At 51.1% G+C, this 16,040-nt stretch overlaps 2 protein-coding genes across 2 annotated transcripts; both read right to left on the reverse strand.

Annotated features, from left to right (window-relative positions):
- Nucleotides 1-1,750: 1,750 nt before the first annotated feature.
- Nucleotides 1,751-9,540, reverse strand: C1R (complement C1r). Its single transcript, XM_030471580.1, has 11 exons — nt 8,943-9,540; nt 7,941-8,169; nt 7,513-7,705; nt 7,188-7,331; nt 6,852-7,048; nt 5,919-6,066; nt 5,713-5,834; nt 5,055-5,133; nt 4,517-4,657; nt 3,230-3,304; nt 1,751-3,022 (listed from the first exon to the last, which is right to left on the reverse strand). Exons 1-11 carry the CDS (start codon nt 8,948-8,950, stop codon nt 2,220-2,222), a joined length of 2,139 nt encoding a protein of 712 aa, XP_030327440.1. The 5' UTR covers nt 8,951-9,540; the 3' UTR covers nt 1,751-2,219.
- Nucleotides 9,541-13,752: 4,212 nt separating this feature from the next.
- On the reverse strand, nt 13,753-16,011 carry RBP5 (retinol binding protein 5). Its single transcript, XM_030471584.1, has 4 exons — nt 15,221-16,011; nt 14,784-14,962; nt 14,227-14,328; nt 13,753-13,877 (listed from the first exon to the last, which is right to left on the reverse strand). The coding sequence occupies exons 1-4, from the start codon at nt 15,291-15,293 to the stop codon at nt 13,824-13,826; spliced, it is 408 nt and encodes a 135-aa protein (XP_030327444.1). The 5' UTR covers nt 15,294-16,011; the 3' UTR covers nt 13,753-13,823.
- Nucleotides 16,012-16,040: the final 29 nt, after the last annotated feature.

The raw sequence follows: 16,040 nt of genomic DNA on the forward strand, positions 1-16,040 counted from the left end.
GGATCTTAAACTACATTCCCGAGGAACTGTGACCCACAGGACGTTCAGTGCTTTTTACTTTTATATCTGCATGTGCCAACTTTAATCTTGTATGAAGTTTTATAGTCATTCCTTCTTGTTACTAAGTAGATGGACTTAGCTATCATCTTTTGAAGCGCAAAAGGGAAGTGTCCATCCCTGGTAACTAGTCCAGGCTGCAGTCTTAGCCCCTGTTCCTCTTGTGCAAAGAGGTGACTCTATATTGCAAAGAAACAATGTCAATGGAAGAAACAATTATAATAACAATGGCAGTGGTGCCATTGTAACAAGATTTGATGACTGCACGATATGTCTTAGAATGTCATAAATGACACAGACATGCCCAAACCTCTGGGATAATCATGAGTGAAAGCCACTGGAAATCTTACAGATTGCTATGGCTGGATGTTAGGAACCTTCAGCTTTGGTATGTGATGGATACTTCAGCAGTATAAATATCTCAACAAAGTACAAGTTGAGCAAAAGGAATCCATTTTCAGTTCGGAAAAGTGACCTTCAAACCAAGGTAAGACGTTCCTTTAGCTTCTATGAGCACAAAGCCACTCAGCCAGCAGTGACTCATGGTTACTCACTGATTAACTTCATCCTCTCTGCAAAAGGAGAGGAAGACAAACTGCTGAAATCAATGCAGGACAGCAGAGGAGAAGAGGACCAGAAATGTGGCCGAATGGTCCAGGAATAGGTAACAGGAAAGATACTTATTTAGCTGGCATTGCTATTCCTAGGAGCGTTAAAGGAATTTTTGGCAACTCATTGATTCTCTCAAAGGTTCCCAGGCTCCTGCAAAGCAGGAGATTCTTTATAAATGGCTTCTCCAATTTTTACAAGGACTGAAGAGTGGGTATTTTATTGTTCTTGTCACCTGTACTCACTGGGCATCCCAGAAATTCCCTGTTCTTCACAGGGAATAGCGCCTAGTTGCATATGCCTCATTCTCCCTTCCCTCCCCCAGACCAGGTTTTATCCATTGCTCCTGTACAACTGGACACCTTGTTTTTCCATGGTCTTCTTGCCTCTCATGAGCCCCTTTTGCTCATACAAATGGGAAAAATCATGAGAATTCTCTTGGAGATCATGGATGAGCTTATCTCAGATGTGCAGTTTCACAGGTCCCTCCCCAGGGTATATTATCTCAACAGCAAAGGAAATACTGACACCTGGGATCTGGAGCTGGATCTCAGAAAACAGTGCGAGAAGGTGACCTTAGTGCCAGAGTTTCTCTGTTGAGCTCTTGCAGGCTTCAGTTCTCTAAGTGACTCACAAGAAGAAAATAGGTTGTTCTGTAGTAGCAAAACTAGTCAAGACAACTCCAGAGACTACCCACAAAACAAGAGGGGTCATCTTCTCTGTGAGTCAGCATCACTTTAGAGCTGCTCTCGGGCGGTCAGAGCTTTATTTCATGTAGCATAAAAAACCCCATCCTCAAATTCTCATCAGTAAAGGTTCCTGAGCTCTTTTCTCCATGATACTGGTTGTTGTCTTCCCTCTCTTTTGAATGTGGCCCCACACAGACAACTTACTTTTGCCTCTCTTGGAGTCACCTGGTTTTTCAGACTGGCTAATCTAATGGTGGTTTTGTGACAGGGGAACAACTGCCATGTGCTGTTGCAGAACTGGAAACACTTCAGTGGTAGGTAAAGCCCACAAGTTGCTTTCAGTGATGGGCAATATTTAGTACTTGCTAAAGACAGAAAACCCATTCCACACCTGGTTTCTCCAGCAGTGATTTTAATATTCATAGACTCTCACTGATGCCAGTGAACATACGCAGACTGTACTCAGCACAAAGTACCACATCCTTCAACAAAGTCTGCTGCTCTGCAACCTTCCCACACAATAGAGTACAAAAGTAGACTGCAGTAGTCTGATGATAATAGCACTTCAAACAGTAACATGTTTGCTGTCATCACATCTCCTGATATTATTGAGGCTTCATTTGGAAGAACTAGAACATCCACAAAGGTGTCCCACAAGCTGCCAATAGTACAGAAGCTTTGGTAAGTTTTGATGGTACCACTAAGAATTCATCATGGTGGCTTTCAGAAGTGTTTATGATGAAGGTTACGTGGTCTGTGTGTTTGAAAAACCTTTGGGACATCATCAAAAGCTTTAGATATGATTCGCTGTGTCTGGAAATTTATATGCTAGCAGTGATTCTTCAGCTAGTAGGACAGCAACATCTAGAGCTTATCCTCCTTTACTATCCCTTTGATCCAGTCCAGATAGTTGATGATCTTGGTGTAGAAGCCGTAGCCTTCGGCACAGCCGATACCCCAAGAAACAATACCGGTAGCCACCCAGCGACCACTTTCTGTGTCTAACGCAGTGAGGACACTCCCACTATCCCCCTGGCAGGTATCCTGTTTGACTGTGAGGAAGCCAGCACAGAACATGTTCTCAGAGAAAACCATAGGTACATCATTCTTCTTACTGTCCAGCCAACTCTGACACTTCTCTCGAGCAACCGCGGGTAGGCTTACGTACTTCAAATGATTTGAGATAAAGTATTTTTCCACACCAAAGCCACTCACATAGCCCACGTGCCCATCCATGTAGAATGTGGTGTTGGTAGCATCTGGGAGACAGATAGGCAGTACTGTAGGGCCCAGGGTTACTGGGTGTTTCAGCTCCAGCAGGGCTATGTCCCCATCGAAGTTGTGATCATCTTTAGGGTTATAATCTGGATGGATAAAGATCCTACGTACAGGGTGGTTACCCATCTTGAGGAGCTCTTCTACGCTGGTGTGGCCAAGGAAAACGTTAGCCTCCTCGGCTAGCTCATCCAGGTTTGCATTCTTCCCTATAGCCCCTTTGGGGAAGATGGTGTGGGCAGCAGTCAGGATCCAGCGATCACCCAGGAGCGCACCCCCGCCTCGGCCATGGATGCCAGTCAGAGCCTGCCAAGGGAAGCTGCCTCTCCTCGCTGCCTTGCCGCCCAAGATGCGCTGCACTTCAGTAACGGGATTCACTGGCTTCCCACACACTGTGGAGACATGCAAGGAAATCATGATGGCCTCTGTGGCCCTGGCTTCTCTCTCTCTTTCCTACACCATCACTGTTTGATTTCACTTTAGTTTGCCTCCCTCACTAATACCATTATCCTCACTCCCCTCCCTGCATGTTGTCCTGGCTTTGTGCTGACTGTAAGCATGACTCGGTAAACATCAGACAAAGTCAGATTTTTACTGACCTGGCAAGCAGGCAGGAATCCTCACCCGGCCATCTCCATCCACCCAGGTTCCCTCAGGAGAGCAGGTGAAGTTCTCTGCAAGATGAGGGGGAAATGAATGAGGCTCAGATCTGCACGCGTGGGGTGGGAAGGAAGAATAGCATAGGATAGGACAGGACAGGACAATTTTGAAGGGGTTTCTCTTTCCAAGGTGTCCCACATACTGCACTCAGCCTTCCATCTCAAAGCACCTTTTCCCAGAAAAAGCCACTATTCCCATCCATCTGGGATAACATGTACATCTCAAAGCACCTCAGCTCCAGGGGACTAAATCATGATGATTCCTTATCAGAATTTGGCCGGTGCTGACATTTACTCACTCCGGGTTTTGTTCTTGTTTTCTGTTGAGACTGAGCTCTGGCTCTTTATGAAGGAGTTAAACTCAAATGCAAGAATAATCAAATTCAACTTCAGTAGCAACTTAAAGAACTCCTTAGCTGCTTGCTTCTGGCCCCAGTGCTAGCATGTCACCTCTCACGTATGCTGCACCACTGGGTGTTCATGCTGGCAACCATATCTAGGAACTGGTTCAGCTTCAAAATGAGGCTAAATGAACAGACAAGGCAAGGAAATAATGAACTTCTTATACTGCTCTTGTAACCAAAGCTTTCGTGTCATCAAATCATGCCTCGGGTACAAAAAGAAGGCATATGAGAGTGTCTTTGCACATTTGTAGCAATTGAGACTGCTGTGCTGAGGTTTCAGAGTTTTGGTGATTCCCAGACACTCATGACTCAAATTCCATTGAAAGAATGAAATCCACTGGAGAAAAATAGATCATGACTATAGATGAAAGAATAAGACCTTCTGCAAAAGTTAAGGAGAGCACAGAGGAGGGATGTGATGAAGTTCTTTACTGTGAGGGTGGTGAAGCACTGGAACAGGTTGCCCAAGGAAGTTGCAAATGCCCCATCCTTGGCAGTGTTCAAGGCCAGGTTGGACAGAGTCTTGGATGGCATGGTTTAGTGTGTGGTGTTCCTGCCCTGCAAGGGGTTGGAACTAGATGATCTTAAGGTCCTTTCCAATCCTAACTATTCTGTGATTCTAAATCCGGGAATGGAGCAAGCTGGGAATACGCTGAGACAACAAGCTTCACGAGCTATGCTGCAAAGGCAAGGAAAGCCTGGCGAGCCTTCACAGGAGGAAAGCGTGAGCTGTAAGCCTGGGGAGCACAGACAATTCTAACTGGAAACCCTGAGTGAGCTTTTCATGCACAGACTTCAGTGTCTGTATGAGATTAGGACTCACCACCACCTGGTCCAGTGACAATGTGATAATATGGCTCGTTGCATCGGTACGTGATCACTGCCTGGTAACTGTTGTCTGCAGGTTTGTTAACGTAGCTGAATGCCCCATTGGTCAGAGCTGGGGGGTTGCCACAGTTCACAACTACAGAACAGGAAAAGAAAGCAAGAAGAGCTGAATCAAGACACTGTAAGGCTCCACTCGGATTGTGGCCAGGATGTGAAGGACCAGTTAGTACAGTGGACAGAGAGAGGGTGTTCCACAACGCCAGGCTGGGAGCTTTTGCTTTTAGATGTTACAACATTATAGCAATTTTTGGGGTTATATTTTATATGAGTTTGTAAGGAAGGAAAAACATTAAGTTATTGCAAGAGGAAAAATGTAATAAAAGGTAACAGCGGGCCTCCACGGGTTCTTTCAACCGGCATATCCATGAGTCTATGGCCAGAGACAAATTGAGCCATAGAGGCTGATCTCCCCCTGTTCTTGGATAGGGAAAATCCACAGCAGGGTGCATAATCCCCATTCTCAGCTCACTCACTTTCACAGCGGGGCATGGATTGATGCCATGTCCCATCAGCCTGGCAGACAGCCGTGAAGGACAGCAGCTTTCGGTTGCCCTGCGTGGGAGAGAAAAACATCTCTGTTGGTTACGGCCTTACATTCCCTTCCCCACATTACAGTGTTACTCTATCTTGACATCTTTTCACTGCTGTCCAATGGTTGCCCTTCTGCAGCCTATTGCAGTCCCCTCCCTTTGCTACCTTTCCTCTATCCTGTGTTTGCCACAGGCTACAGATTCTTTGAAGCTGGCAAAGATAGCAGCAGCCATGAAAACATGACAAGTCTGGGCACTACCCAGCCCTGGCAATAGGATGGCAAGGGAGGCAGGTAACCTCTTCTGCTTCAAGGCTGATTTCACATCCTCCCAAGGAGGTATTCTTGCTTACCAATGTTTCCTGGGATCTTTGTCTCTCATCCTATGCCAGGGCCTTGTGAAACAGTAACTGCATAAGGAAGGGAGCTAAGAAAGGAGAAACCACTGGAAGAAAACGGATAGAAGCAAGGAAGAAACAGAAATTGCAAGAGATTGCCATGAGTGAAATCATCTCCAAAGAAAGCTTTACTGAAAGGTGAAATCTTACACAAACTGAACAGAAGCCAGAATAGGGCTGCAGGGAGTGGAGAAGGGATCTCACCTCCATCAGGTTATACCCAGTCTTGCAGCTGACAATGAAATAGTCCTGAAACTGATAGACAGGCTGCAGGTCTCTGATGATGGTAAACTGATCCTGCGGGACAGGCTGTGGGCACCGTATTTCTGATAGAGAATGGGACAAAGTATGTGGGTATTAACAAATGACGTAGAGGGGCCATAGTAGCCTCTGGGGAAGGAATGCCTTACTCTCTGAGGTGTAGCGGATCTTCCAGCCACGGCTGAACCCTGACTCATCAGTGAGGAAGAGTATGTCCACCTCATTGCTGTTGGTTTCAATGCTACCGGGTGACTCTTTGCCACAGAATTCACCAATCTCTCTCCCTTGTGCTTGGATCTGATGAGGAAAACACGTATCACAAGGACAGAAACACACATGCTCCAGTAGCCCTATTTCAATAGAGACCAAGTTTGCTACTGCCAGATCAGAACAAAGGGCTGACCTACCACAAGACCTACTTCTCCCTTATCATGGGAATCAGAGCTATCGAGCCCTTCAAACCCTGAGATTAAATCAAAGGGAGATAAAACTGTAAGAAAGATGATTTTTTTTGGCTCCACTCATGGGGGCCTGTGACCCAGAGCCTCTAACCTCAGGACAGTGACAATTTAGCACGCTGAGGGCGGGACAAGAGAAGACATCAGTCCTTCTTTCCTCTCATGGATACCTTAAAGCAGCCTTCCAGTATCTTAAGGGGCCTATAAGAAAGCTGGAGAGGGACTTTTTGCAAGTAGGGACAGGACAAGGGGGAATGGCTTTAACCTGCCACAGGGGAGATTGAGATTGGATAGAAGGAAGAAGTTCTTCCCTTTGAGGGTGCTGAGGCGCTGGCACAGGGTGCCCAGAGAAGCTGTGGCTGCCCCATCCCTGGCAGTGTTCAAGGCCAGGTTGGACACAGGGGCTTGGGGCAACCTAATCTAGTGTGAGGTGTCCCTGCCCGTGGCAGGGGGTTGGAGCTGGCTGAGCTTTAAGGTCCCTTCCAACACAAACCCATCTGGGATTCCATGATTCATGCTGGGACATTCTCCTTGTGCTATTTATCATTCGAATAGTGGTGTCACCGCAATTTTTGTCCAGGTCTGGCAGCAGGATTGGAAGTAGAGTTTGCTAATCTCCAGTACCTTGAGCTGATCATAAGGACAGTGGACTTGCTGGTGGTCGTCAATCTCAAAGGGTTCCAAGAACTTCAGGATGATAGAGAGGCCCTTTTCCAGGCGGATGCTGTAGTTACACCGGAGGTCTTCAGGATACGGCTGGGGGTAGTCAGGGCTGCTCAGGTACCCAGATGCCTCCGTGAACAACTCATTGCTGCACTCAGCTGGTGTCGAGGAAGAAAGTAGAGGTCACATTGCGGAGCCGTGTGTTCTGCAGCCCTGTCAGCTGCTCCCTAAGGCTCTTCTCCCACCCCTCCTGGTTACTTCCCTGTAACCCTCTGATCTTTCAGCGTTTCAGTTTACCTCTGCAGGAGTGGTGGTCACTCTGAAGCTGGTAGCCAGTCCGGCAAGAACAGAAGTAGCCACCCACATAGTTGTGGCAGAAGTGCTGGCACTGAGGCCGTTCGTCTTTCTCAGCAGCATTGTTAGGGTCACATTCATTAAGATCTGAAGACACAGGAGATGCAGGGACAAGGGGAGGAAAGTGTTAAACCTCTCTACTGTACACTGAAAGTACATAGAGATCCATATTCTTGCTTACAGCTTCTCTTTATTTGCCTGACAGGGGGCAAAACTGGTTGGAGCCACACAGGCTTCTTTCTGCATGCTGAGGGTATTACCTACTCACCCACAGCTTGGTAATAGGCCAGGAAGCCCCTGTAGGGAATCACTGTGCCATTGTCTTCGTTGGAGAAATCCGAGTGAAATGCCAGGTGCATCCTGTTCCCCTTAGATACAAACTCCTTTCTTCCTGGGTGATTGCCTGTGGTTGACCCAAGCTGGCCGCAGTATCGGCCCAAGTCCTTCTTGTCTGCTTTGATCTGTCAAGGTTAAGGAGAAATCACTGTAGTCTCGTAAGATTCAGTCTGCTCCGTGCATCGCTATTACCCAGCCATGAGCTGCCAGTACCTGCTCCACCCATTTCTATCTTTAACTCCTTCCCCTTCCTTTGTGGGAAGCATGAGAGGAGGTCTGGTGAATGAAGAGCCATTGCACGTGGTGGCCACCACATTCCCATCTCCAGGCACACCTTGGCCCAGGTATCTATGCACATACCTTAACATAGTCATAGAAGCAGGACTCGGATGGCTCCAGATCAAAATATCTGAAGGTCAGCTTCACCACATATCCTTTTGGGACGTGGATATCCCAGATGCTGATGTTATTGTTGGGATATGGCTTGGGATAACCGGGGGATCTGATCTCCCCAAAAAGCTTTGCTGGGACTGGACTGGAACTGATCACTTCAAGAAACAGGAAGGCCCACAGGAGGAAAGGAACGTGCCTGTGAATGCAGCAAGAAAACTATGACATTGCACAGAATTAGGTCATTCAGCATCAGGGGAGACTTCACAAGTGACTCGTGCACTGTCTAATGGAATCCAAACATCAGAGGCCTAGTTGCAGGTCCAGCTCCTGGCTTGGGTCACTCGGGAACAAGGAGGACAAGCTGAAATGAAGACACCAGCACTACCCAGGCTCCAGCAAGGCATTGTGTGACCCAGCCAAAAAGATTCACCAACCCAGGGAGCAGTTTGAAGGAGCACAGCTGAATTCCCTGAGCAGTCATGAGCTGGGTCCTGTAGAACCAGGGGAAGTTTGGTTCTCTGGGGCTCTGGGCCAGTGGGTCATTTCTGGCTGGTTTAGGATCTTTGCCCCACACATTTGGTAAGGATCTGAAGATCTCAAGCTCCGTTTGCTGAGGAGCAATCCTGCAGTGCCTCCTGGGCAGCCCTCTACCCAGCCATGCCTCCATCTCTCTTCAACAGTTGGCACTCTCTTTCTCATCCTGCACGTCTCCCCTCTTCCTCTCTGGGGAACGGGACTATCAATGTCCCTCCAAAACACACTCACTGCCCCGATCTCATGAAAAACATCATCTAGGAAGATCCTTTATCCTCAGCCCTACGTAAGTGCTAGCAAAGCTTTCATGCAGGGACAGTGAGTGCCAGCTCAGCCCCACTGACCTCTCCTCCTTCCTGGAAGGGTCCAACCTCCCCATTCCCTCCCTGCAAAGACTCGGCCGTGCTTCCCCCGTCCCCAGATGCCCCCACTCACACGTCCATGCGCTCGCCCGCCGTGCGCGCTCCCCGCTCGTCCTGCCCGCGGCCCCGGCCGGAGCTCCGCAGCGGCGGTCAGCGGGACGCCGGTGCGGGCGGTGCGGGGAGGCGAAGGGAGGGGAAGCGGAGGGAGGGCAGAGCGAGCCCTGCTGCGAACAGACCGGGACCTGCTGCCCCCTGCTGCCGAGCGCTCTGGCCGCGCACACCGGCTCCGCGGGGCGCTTACGGAGCTGTCACGTCCCGATCCTGGGCGAGGAGGCGGCGGAACAATTGCTAAAGACCCTTCCGGGGTTCGGTCTCCAAACCGGCAGCTGCTCGGAGTTTGATGTCCCGCCTTGGAAGTGTGATTTCTCGCAGGAAAGATGTCCCGCCTGGGAAGTGTGTCCCTCCCCTCCGCTCCTTCTGGGAAGTTCCCTGGTGCAGGAGACGAGGAGGTTTAGTCTTAACAAATTCATTAAAGTCAAGTTTTCTCTGTCCTGGCTTGCTGAGGAGCACTGCAAAGGCTTTTTGTGATGGGAACTGGGAGCTTCTTCAGGGAAAGCAAGAAACCTCAGACATTTGAGTTGGATATTATGAAAATGGATAAACCTTTAAGCTGACAGAGGGGAGATTTGGATTAGATATTAGGAAATAATTCTTCACTACAAGGCTGGTGAGGCGCTGGCACAGGGTGCCCAGAGAAGCTGTGGCTGCCCCATCCCTGGCAGTGTTCAAGGCCAGGTTGGACACAGGGGCTTGGAGCAACCTGCTCTAGTGGAAGGTGTCCCTGCCCGTGACAGGGAGTTGGAACTGGATGAGCTTTAGGGTCCCTTCCAACCCAAATCAGTCTGGGATTCTATAATTAAAGGACTTCCGAGAACAAGTCCCTTTCCAAGGAACCTTCTTGCTCTTCCTTCTGCAAGCATTTTTAGGAGAAACAAGATAGATAGATAAGGCCTTCAGTATTTAACTGGGAAATTAGAAAAAGCCAGCAACTTGCAAACACGTTTCAGACTTTTATCAACGTAGTGCCCAAGACATGCTGTGTGCCACCAACTTCGTGAAGCTTAAAGTTTCTTAGCTGCAGATTTTGGTGTAAGAGGTAAACCTACCATGTTAGTGTTTTCTTTTTAGAATTATGAGTGGCTTCAGAGAAATAAGCAAGTTTCTTGCATTGAAATCACAGGAAATAATTCATAGCTACACAAAACGTTGAATTCAGATGAAAATAGTGTTAAAAAGAATGCAGAAAGCATCTTTGGGATATTTATGGAAGTGTATTAGAGAACCTGCTTACCAAATCTTTGAATTATTACCTAGAAAAGATCACATCAACATGCAATTAGTGCCTCTGTAATAATACCATATGGCCCCACACATCGGAATTGAGATGAAGTGGGGGACATTACCTCAGTACTTTCTGATGTCCAGATATCTCCTCTGCATGATGAACAGGCTTGGGCAGGCTCACCGCTGTGCTGTGCCGTGCCAGAGCAGGTTCAGCTGGCTCTCTGTCCCACCAGAAGGAAAGCTTTTACGGGAAACCACATCTGCAAAGTAGGTGGCAAGCACTGGGAACAACTCTTTGGGAGAGCTGTTACGAACAGAGTGTTCCCTGGCAAAGCACGGATAGACAGAAGTGAATGAGGATCCTTTGTAAGGAAGCTGATCGTTTCAGTGTGCTCTTGACAAGGAATCTTCTACCCAGGGGGGCACTACTGGGAGCTCCCCATGGCACTGTCATGGCACAACTCCCGTGCCTTCATTTCTTCCCTCCACCCCGGTAGCACCATCTGGGCTGCTAGGAGAGCTCGTCGGCTGGTGAAACAAGGGTGGTTAGCTGGGAATACGCTGTAGTGGAGCAGCCCAGCTCTGATACATGTCCCATAGACCTGATTTGAACAATACAGCTATGCCCTCAGTCCTGCTCCAGCGCTCCCACTGGTGGCGCTCCGCTGCAGATGTTCTGTGCAATCCTCTTTGTGTCACAGAGGAGCCAGGAAATATCTGATACCTTTTTTTTCCTCTAGAGTGTGTCTGTGCCTTACTTTGCTCAGGGGCAGAATACATGTAGAACCAGGGAATGCCAAAACTAGCACTTCTTTGCTGCCTGCTTGGCTCGGCTGGGTTGCAAGAGGACTGGACAATAAATCCAGACAATATCAGAGCAAAGTAAAGAAACTATAGATCTTCAGTTTCTTTAGAAGATGCCAATATCCTCTGATGGACAGAAACTCCTGCTTTTAACACAGTTGTTGCAGGAGGCCACTGGAAAGAAACCTGCTCTACAGCCTCAGATGCCATGAGATCATCCTCCGACGTGCAGACCCTCTCATCCATAGAGAAAGAGATGAGTTGGATAATTCATCCTCAAACCTGAAGCAAGGAGGACAGAGAAATACCTCTATTTGGCCTCCTATAGCTACACCCCCTACCCTGCAGTACACCAGGGCCACAGACCCAGGCTGTGGTTAAACACTGAGCTGCTTTCCCAGGCCTCTCTACCTTCAACCCCCTTCAACTACCCACCACAGCCTTTTGGGGACACTCTGCCACCAGCCATCAGGCTTGGGCTTCACACAGCCAGGCCTGTGCTACTTCTTCAGACAAATCATGCCACTCCTGCAGCTCTGGCTGATATGAAGATGGCCTAGACCAAAAGAAGGATCTTCCCCCTGGTATGAGATGGTGAGCAGCAGCAGCAGCTCGGTAGTCTGTGTCTTCTAAATCAAGGAGCAGAACCAAGTGTAACACCCCAGAAGGGATGTAGTTCTGCAATACTAGCCACTCAGCAAGGGGCAAGAACAAAGACGGTGTCCTCCCAATATCATACCCTATCCGCTGCCTTATGCATCCTCACATCCCACAGGCTCATGTCTCAGCGATATAGTACCATTGTGCAAAGTCACTGTCTGACTTAGGCATCATACCCATAGCATGATAAAATTAATAGTGCTGGTAGCTACTAACTGAAGCCCTAGAATAGGCTGGAATACTATCCCTTATGATTACCATGAGCGTGGACCACAACAAGTGGGTATGATTCTTACCTATGGTTCTGGTTGGGATGCTTCCTGAAGACAAAAGGCTATCATGGATATATGGTCGCTGGTAACCACTCAGAAGCAATCCACTCTGCATATCACCTCATAGGCTTACATGACAATTATGTGGATGGTTGACATGCCAATGGAAGAGTCTGGCTAACCACCTGAAGGCAATTGCTGTCTACTATCAAACCAGAATGTAGGCTCAGGAAATGAAAGTTTATACCAGCTTGTGGTGCAGGGCCTGAAATGAGCTCATCAGTTGCTGATCACAGCCTGACATGGTGAAGCCAGCTTGGTGTTGGGGTCAGAAACAGCTCAGATGGACTTTTATTGTATGGAGGAGTATAAAGAGTATAAAGAGGGCAACAGCTGAACCAGCTTCAGCTGCTGCCAGTCAAACCTCTGCCTTTCTCCACCTTGTGGTATAACAAAGGCTCCTTGCGATAGCAGGAATGATGGTTTGTGGAGGTCTGCATAAAGCAGATAAATGACATGCTGGATGACATGGCTATGATTGCTTGCTGGGTCTGATTGTGTCCCATGCAGTGGTACTCTTGCACTGTGGACACCTTCCACTAGACCAGATTGCTGACAGGGCGCTGCAGCCTGGGATGTCCTCAGAGACAACCTTGAAGGGCCAGAGGTCAACATCAGAGATACAGCTGCAGCTTCCTGACCCCTTGCTTACCACATTCTGAAGTAAAGCTTTTCTCATGGCACTCATCTCTGCGGTTCTGTGAAAAGACGCTCTTTGGAAAATACTGCTTTTGAGATGAGCTGCTGCAGTAAAAACCTGCATTTTTTCAGCTTGAAAATCATAGAATCCCAGCCTGGTTTGGGTTGGAAGGGACCTTAGTGGTCAATCAGTTCCAACTCCCTGCCACGGGCAGAGACACCTTCCACTAGACCAGATTGCTTCAAGACCTGTCCAACCTGGCTCTTGTGGAGACGGCCTGTGTTTTCAAGATCTGCCAGCTCTTGGTTCTGGTGATGTCTGTAGTGGCACATTTCTGCATACCCTGCCCTTCATTCGTTTTTCAGGGGACAAACACAAGTGTCCTTTGGAAGTAACTGCCTATGGGCTCGTGCACATCAGATGTCTTCATTAAAGGACACCTCGTTGGCACTGGTCTGGCTTTTTGGGGGACCTCACCTCCTTTGGTTCTGCCCCTTGGTCTCTGATCGTAGAGAGGATGTGTGAACCAGGAGAGCTATGACAGCCATGGGGAAAGGCTGCCAGGAACACCAGGAGAGCTGGCGCTGGAGCTGGCCATCATTTTGTACATCAGGAGGAGAGCCTGAGCTTTCCTCACCCTCGGGACCTTCTGAGGAGCTCAGTTCCCTTGTCCCAGCCCTCCGATTTCACACCATTACACGAAAATCCTTGACTGTTCTGTTTTTGACACGAGGGTGCCGGCATCCTGAGACGAACGTGGCATCCCCAGGGGCCAGGAGAAGGCGGCTGGTGTTGGTGGCTGCAGAAGGAGGGGCAGCCTCAGCCACCCTTGCCCACTCGGGCATCACCCCTTGCTTCCCCGGGCGCTGGGGACTGCTGGGGACCGGCCGTGGGGCAGCCCCGGCCCCGCTCCTCTCCAACCGCTCTTATTCTGAAAGGAGCCTCCGTGCAGCCGGAGCCCATCGCCCTCCTGCCCCGGCCCACCGTGGCCGCCTCCTCTCCCCGCCTCCCGCTCCCCGCAGGCCCGGCCCCGCCGTGACCCCCGTCCCGTCCCGTCCCGCCCGCTGCTGGGCGAGAGACGAGGCGTTAGAAAACACAGAGGCTGCTACGGAGGAGCTCGTCTCGCTCGGGCTTTGTTTGTTTTGTCAACGCGGGGCATCCCTCGGCGGAGCGCTCACTTCACCTTCTGGAAAACCTGGACACACACCTCATCTTCAGCGGTCATGCGCTGGGGAAAGGGAGGCGAAAGAGGAGTTGAGGCTGGATCCCCGACTCGCCTCCCTCCCCAGCTGCCTCCCCGCCCGCCCTCCGGCCACATGCTGCTGCACACCCCTCCCAAAGCCCCAGGGGTCAGGCCGCGGGGCAGGGAAGGGCCGTTGCCTTTGCTGAGCCTCGTTATCTTTTAAACACTGGAGCCGGATGTTTGTGTGCAGTGGACGCTGCCCCCCGAGGAGCCGGGGCCGGAGTCTGAGGGGAGCTGGAAGGAAGCTGCACGGCTCAGAGTCCACAGCCCCGCTCTGCGTGTCCCCTGCCCGCTGCCACCGGGATTTAGCGGGCTGCGCTGGACCCCTCCTCACCAGATGCAGCTGGTCCCCCTCCAGCCAGTGCCTCCAGCCTCGGTTCCTCTTCTCTCCCAGCTGCTCACACACCAACTGATCCCCTTCCCAGGAGACGGTTGTCTGAAAAGGAGAAAAGGGGAAAGATGTGGTCCCAAGAGAAGCAGGTCCTGGCAATACAGGTTTCCAGTGATGACACTGGCAGTTCCTCTCACACACATTTACAAATGCAGTCCCTGATCTGGTGTCTCTTCGGTGGCTCCTTGGGACTGATGCTCTTTGCAGGAGGTGAATGACCCTCTGGCTTCCAAGTGCAACAGAGTACTGCCGAGCGGGCTGATGTTCTGTCTTTTCAGGGCTTTGCTTCAGAGGATAATACCCTCTGGGGCCCAGAGAACTGGGTTTCTGGCTGTTTGGTGTTAGTGGTTTACTCATGGAACTACCTATTCTTGGACCTGCATGGGCATGCCAGCTCTGGGCTGGGCTCTCACCGGGTTCATGAATCAAAAGTTAGGCAGGTACCTGAATTTCTAGTGCACCCCAGTCTGTTGCCAAACTTCACAGCTTGGGCTTCTCACCTGGCACTTGCGCCCATCCACAGGTCCCAGGTCTTCCTCAAACTGGACTCCCAGGTCGAAATCCATAACATAGTCTCGCAGGGAAGTGATCGTGCGGATGACCATATGATCTCCCGTGTGGATAATCTCTTTATCGGGCTTCAAAAGGCAAACCACTTTTCGCAAGATCACATTGATATCTGGAGAACGAGAGGGAGGGGAGATCTGTGGACGGCCTGGGCCCCTCCTCTAGCAGCATCCCCGCAGAGCTCCGCTCTGTTAGCCAGGGAGCCACAGCCATGATACCTCCTCCCTCCTCCCACCACAGCGCAAAAGCAATGGTCACAGACAGAAGGACCAGAGGGTTCCTAAACCCCTTCCTGACTTCTGACTTTTTTCTTTAGAGGCAGAAGGGAGCAAAGGGGGAGAAAGGAGAGGGATGAGGAGGGTGGCGTTACCTAAAGCGCGCAGGTAATTGTCCATGTTCTCCTGGGAGACGAAGCGGTAATACCCGGTGAGGTTGGGCGGCATCCCGGGGCAGAGGGACAGGGCCGACGGCGAGAAGGACAGGGGGCAAGGAGCGGGACAGGCACGGAGCCGGGTCCGAGCAGGCTCGCCGGGCGGGCCGGTTCCCCTCCCGCGGTGCGGCGAGAGCTGCGAGGCTGCCCGGCCCCCGGGCTCCCCGCTGCAGTAAGAGTCCCCGCGCCGGGGGGCGCGGAAAAGGCTGACACTGCCTCTGCTGCCAGCATCTCCGCCTCGGCTGGGCAGGACGCGAGAGCGGCGGGTCACCTCCTCACCCTCCGCCCTCCTCGGGGGCGGCTGCTGCTGTTAAAACTCTTGGCTGCCAACCAGCGGCAAGCCTTCCCCCGCCGCTGGCCGCTTCTCGCACCGTGACGCCGGTTAGCTGCGAGCTTCCTCAGAGCGGTGTCTTAGCTCCCGCTCTTCCCGGGCCGGCCAGCCCGTCGGGGAGACGCCGATCCCGTCGCGGACGGGCGGCGGACTCTGTATACTGCCTGCAGCCCCCCGCCGCGGCACCCACCCGATCTTCACGCCCCCTTCCCGGCCTGCTCCTCCCGCAGCTGCGAGATGCTTCCCGGGGCGACGCACCGGGCGCCGGTTTTGAAGCCCCCCCCCAAACCCACCGCCAGCCCTCGCGCCTCTCCGTGCCCTGCCCGGATTGCGGTGGCAGGGGGCGCACCGCACCGCACCGCACCTGGCGCGGCGGCCCCTCGCATTGGCTACCGACCCCCGCCGGCCCCCGCCGCGCCCGTGACGTCA

This window comes from Strigops habroptila, chromosome 2 (genome assembly GCF_004027225.2).
Source record: "Strigops habroptila isolate Jane chromosome 2, bStrHab1.2.pri, whole genome shotgun sequence".
In the NCBI taxonomy this organism is placed as follows: Eukaryota; Metazoa; Chordata; class Aves; order Psittaciformes; family Psittacidae; genus Strigops; species Strigops habroptila.

Excerpts from the sequence above, each read along its gene's own strand:
- RBP5 (XM_030471584.1), bottom strand. The coding sequence starts at position 15,293 with ATGCCGCCCAACCTCACCGGGTATTACCGCTTCGTCTCCCAGGAGAAC. Across the intron at positions 14,329-14,783 it reads TGGATGGGCGCAAGTGCCAG|ACAACCGTCTCCTGGGAAGG; the intron begins GTGAGAAGCCCA and ends TCTCCTTTTCAG. Across the intron at positions 13,878-14,226 it reads AGGGGGACCAGCTGCATCTG|CGCATGACCGCTGAAGATGA; the intron begins GTGAGGAGGGGT and ends CCCTTTCCCCAG.
- C1R (XM_030471580.1), bottom strand. Across the intron at positions 4,658-5,054 it reads ATCCATGCCCCGCTGTGAAA|TTGTGAACTGTGGCAACCCC; the intron begins GTGAGTGAGCTG and ends CCTGTTCTGTAG. Across the intron at positions 3,023-3,229 it reads GATTCCTGCCTGCTTGCCAG|TGTGTGGGAAGCCAGTGAAT; the intron begins GTCAGTAAAAAT and ends ATGTCTCCACAG.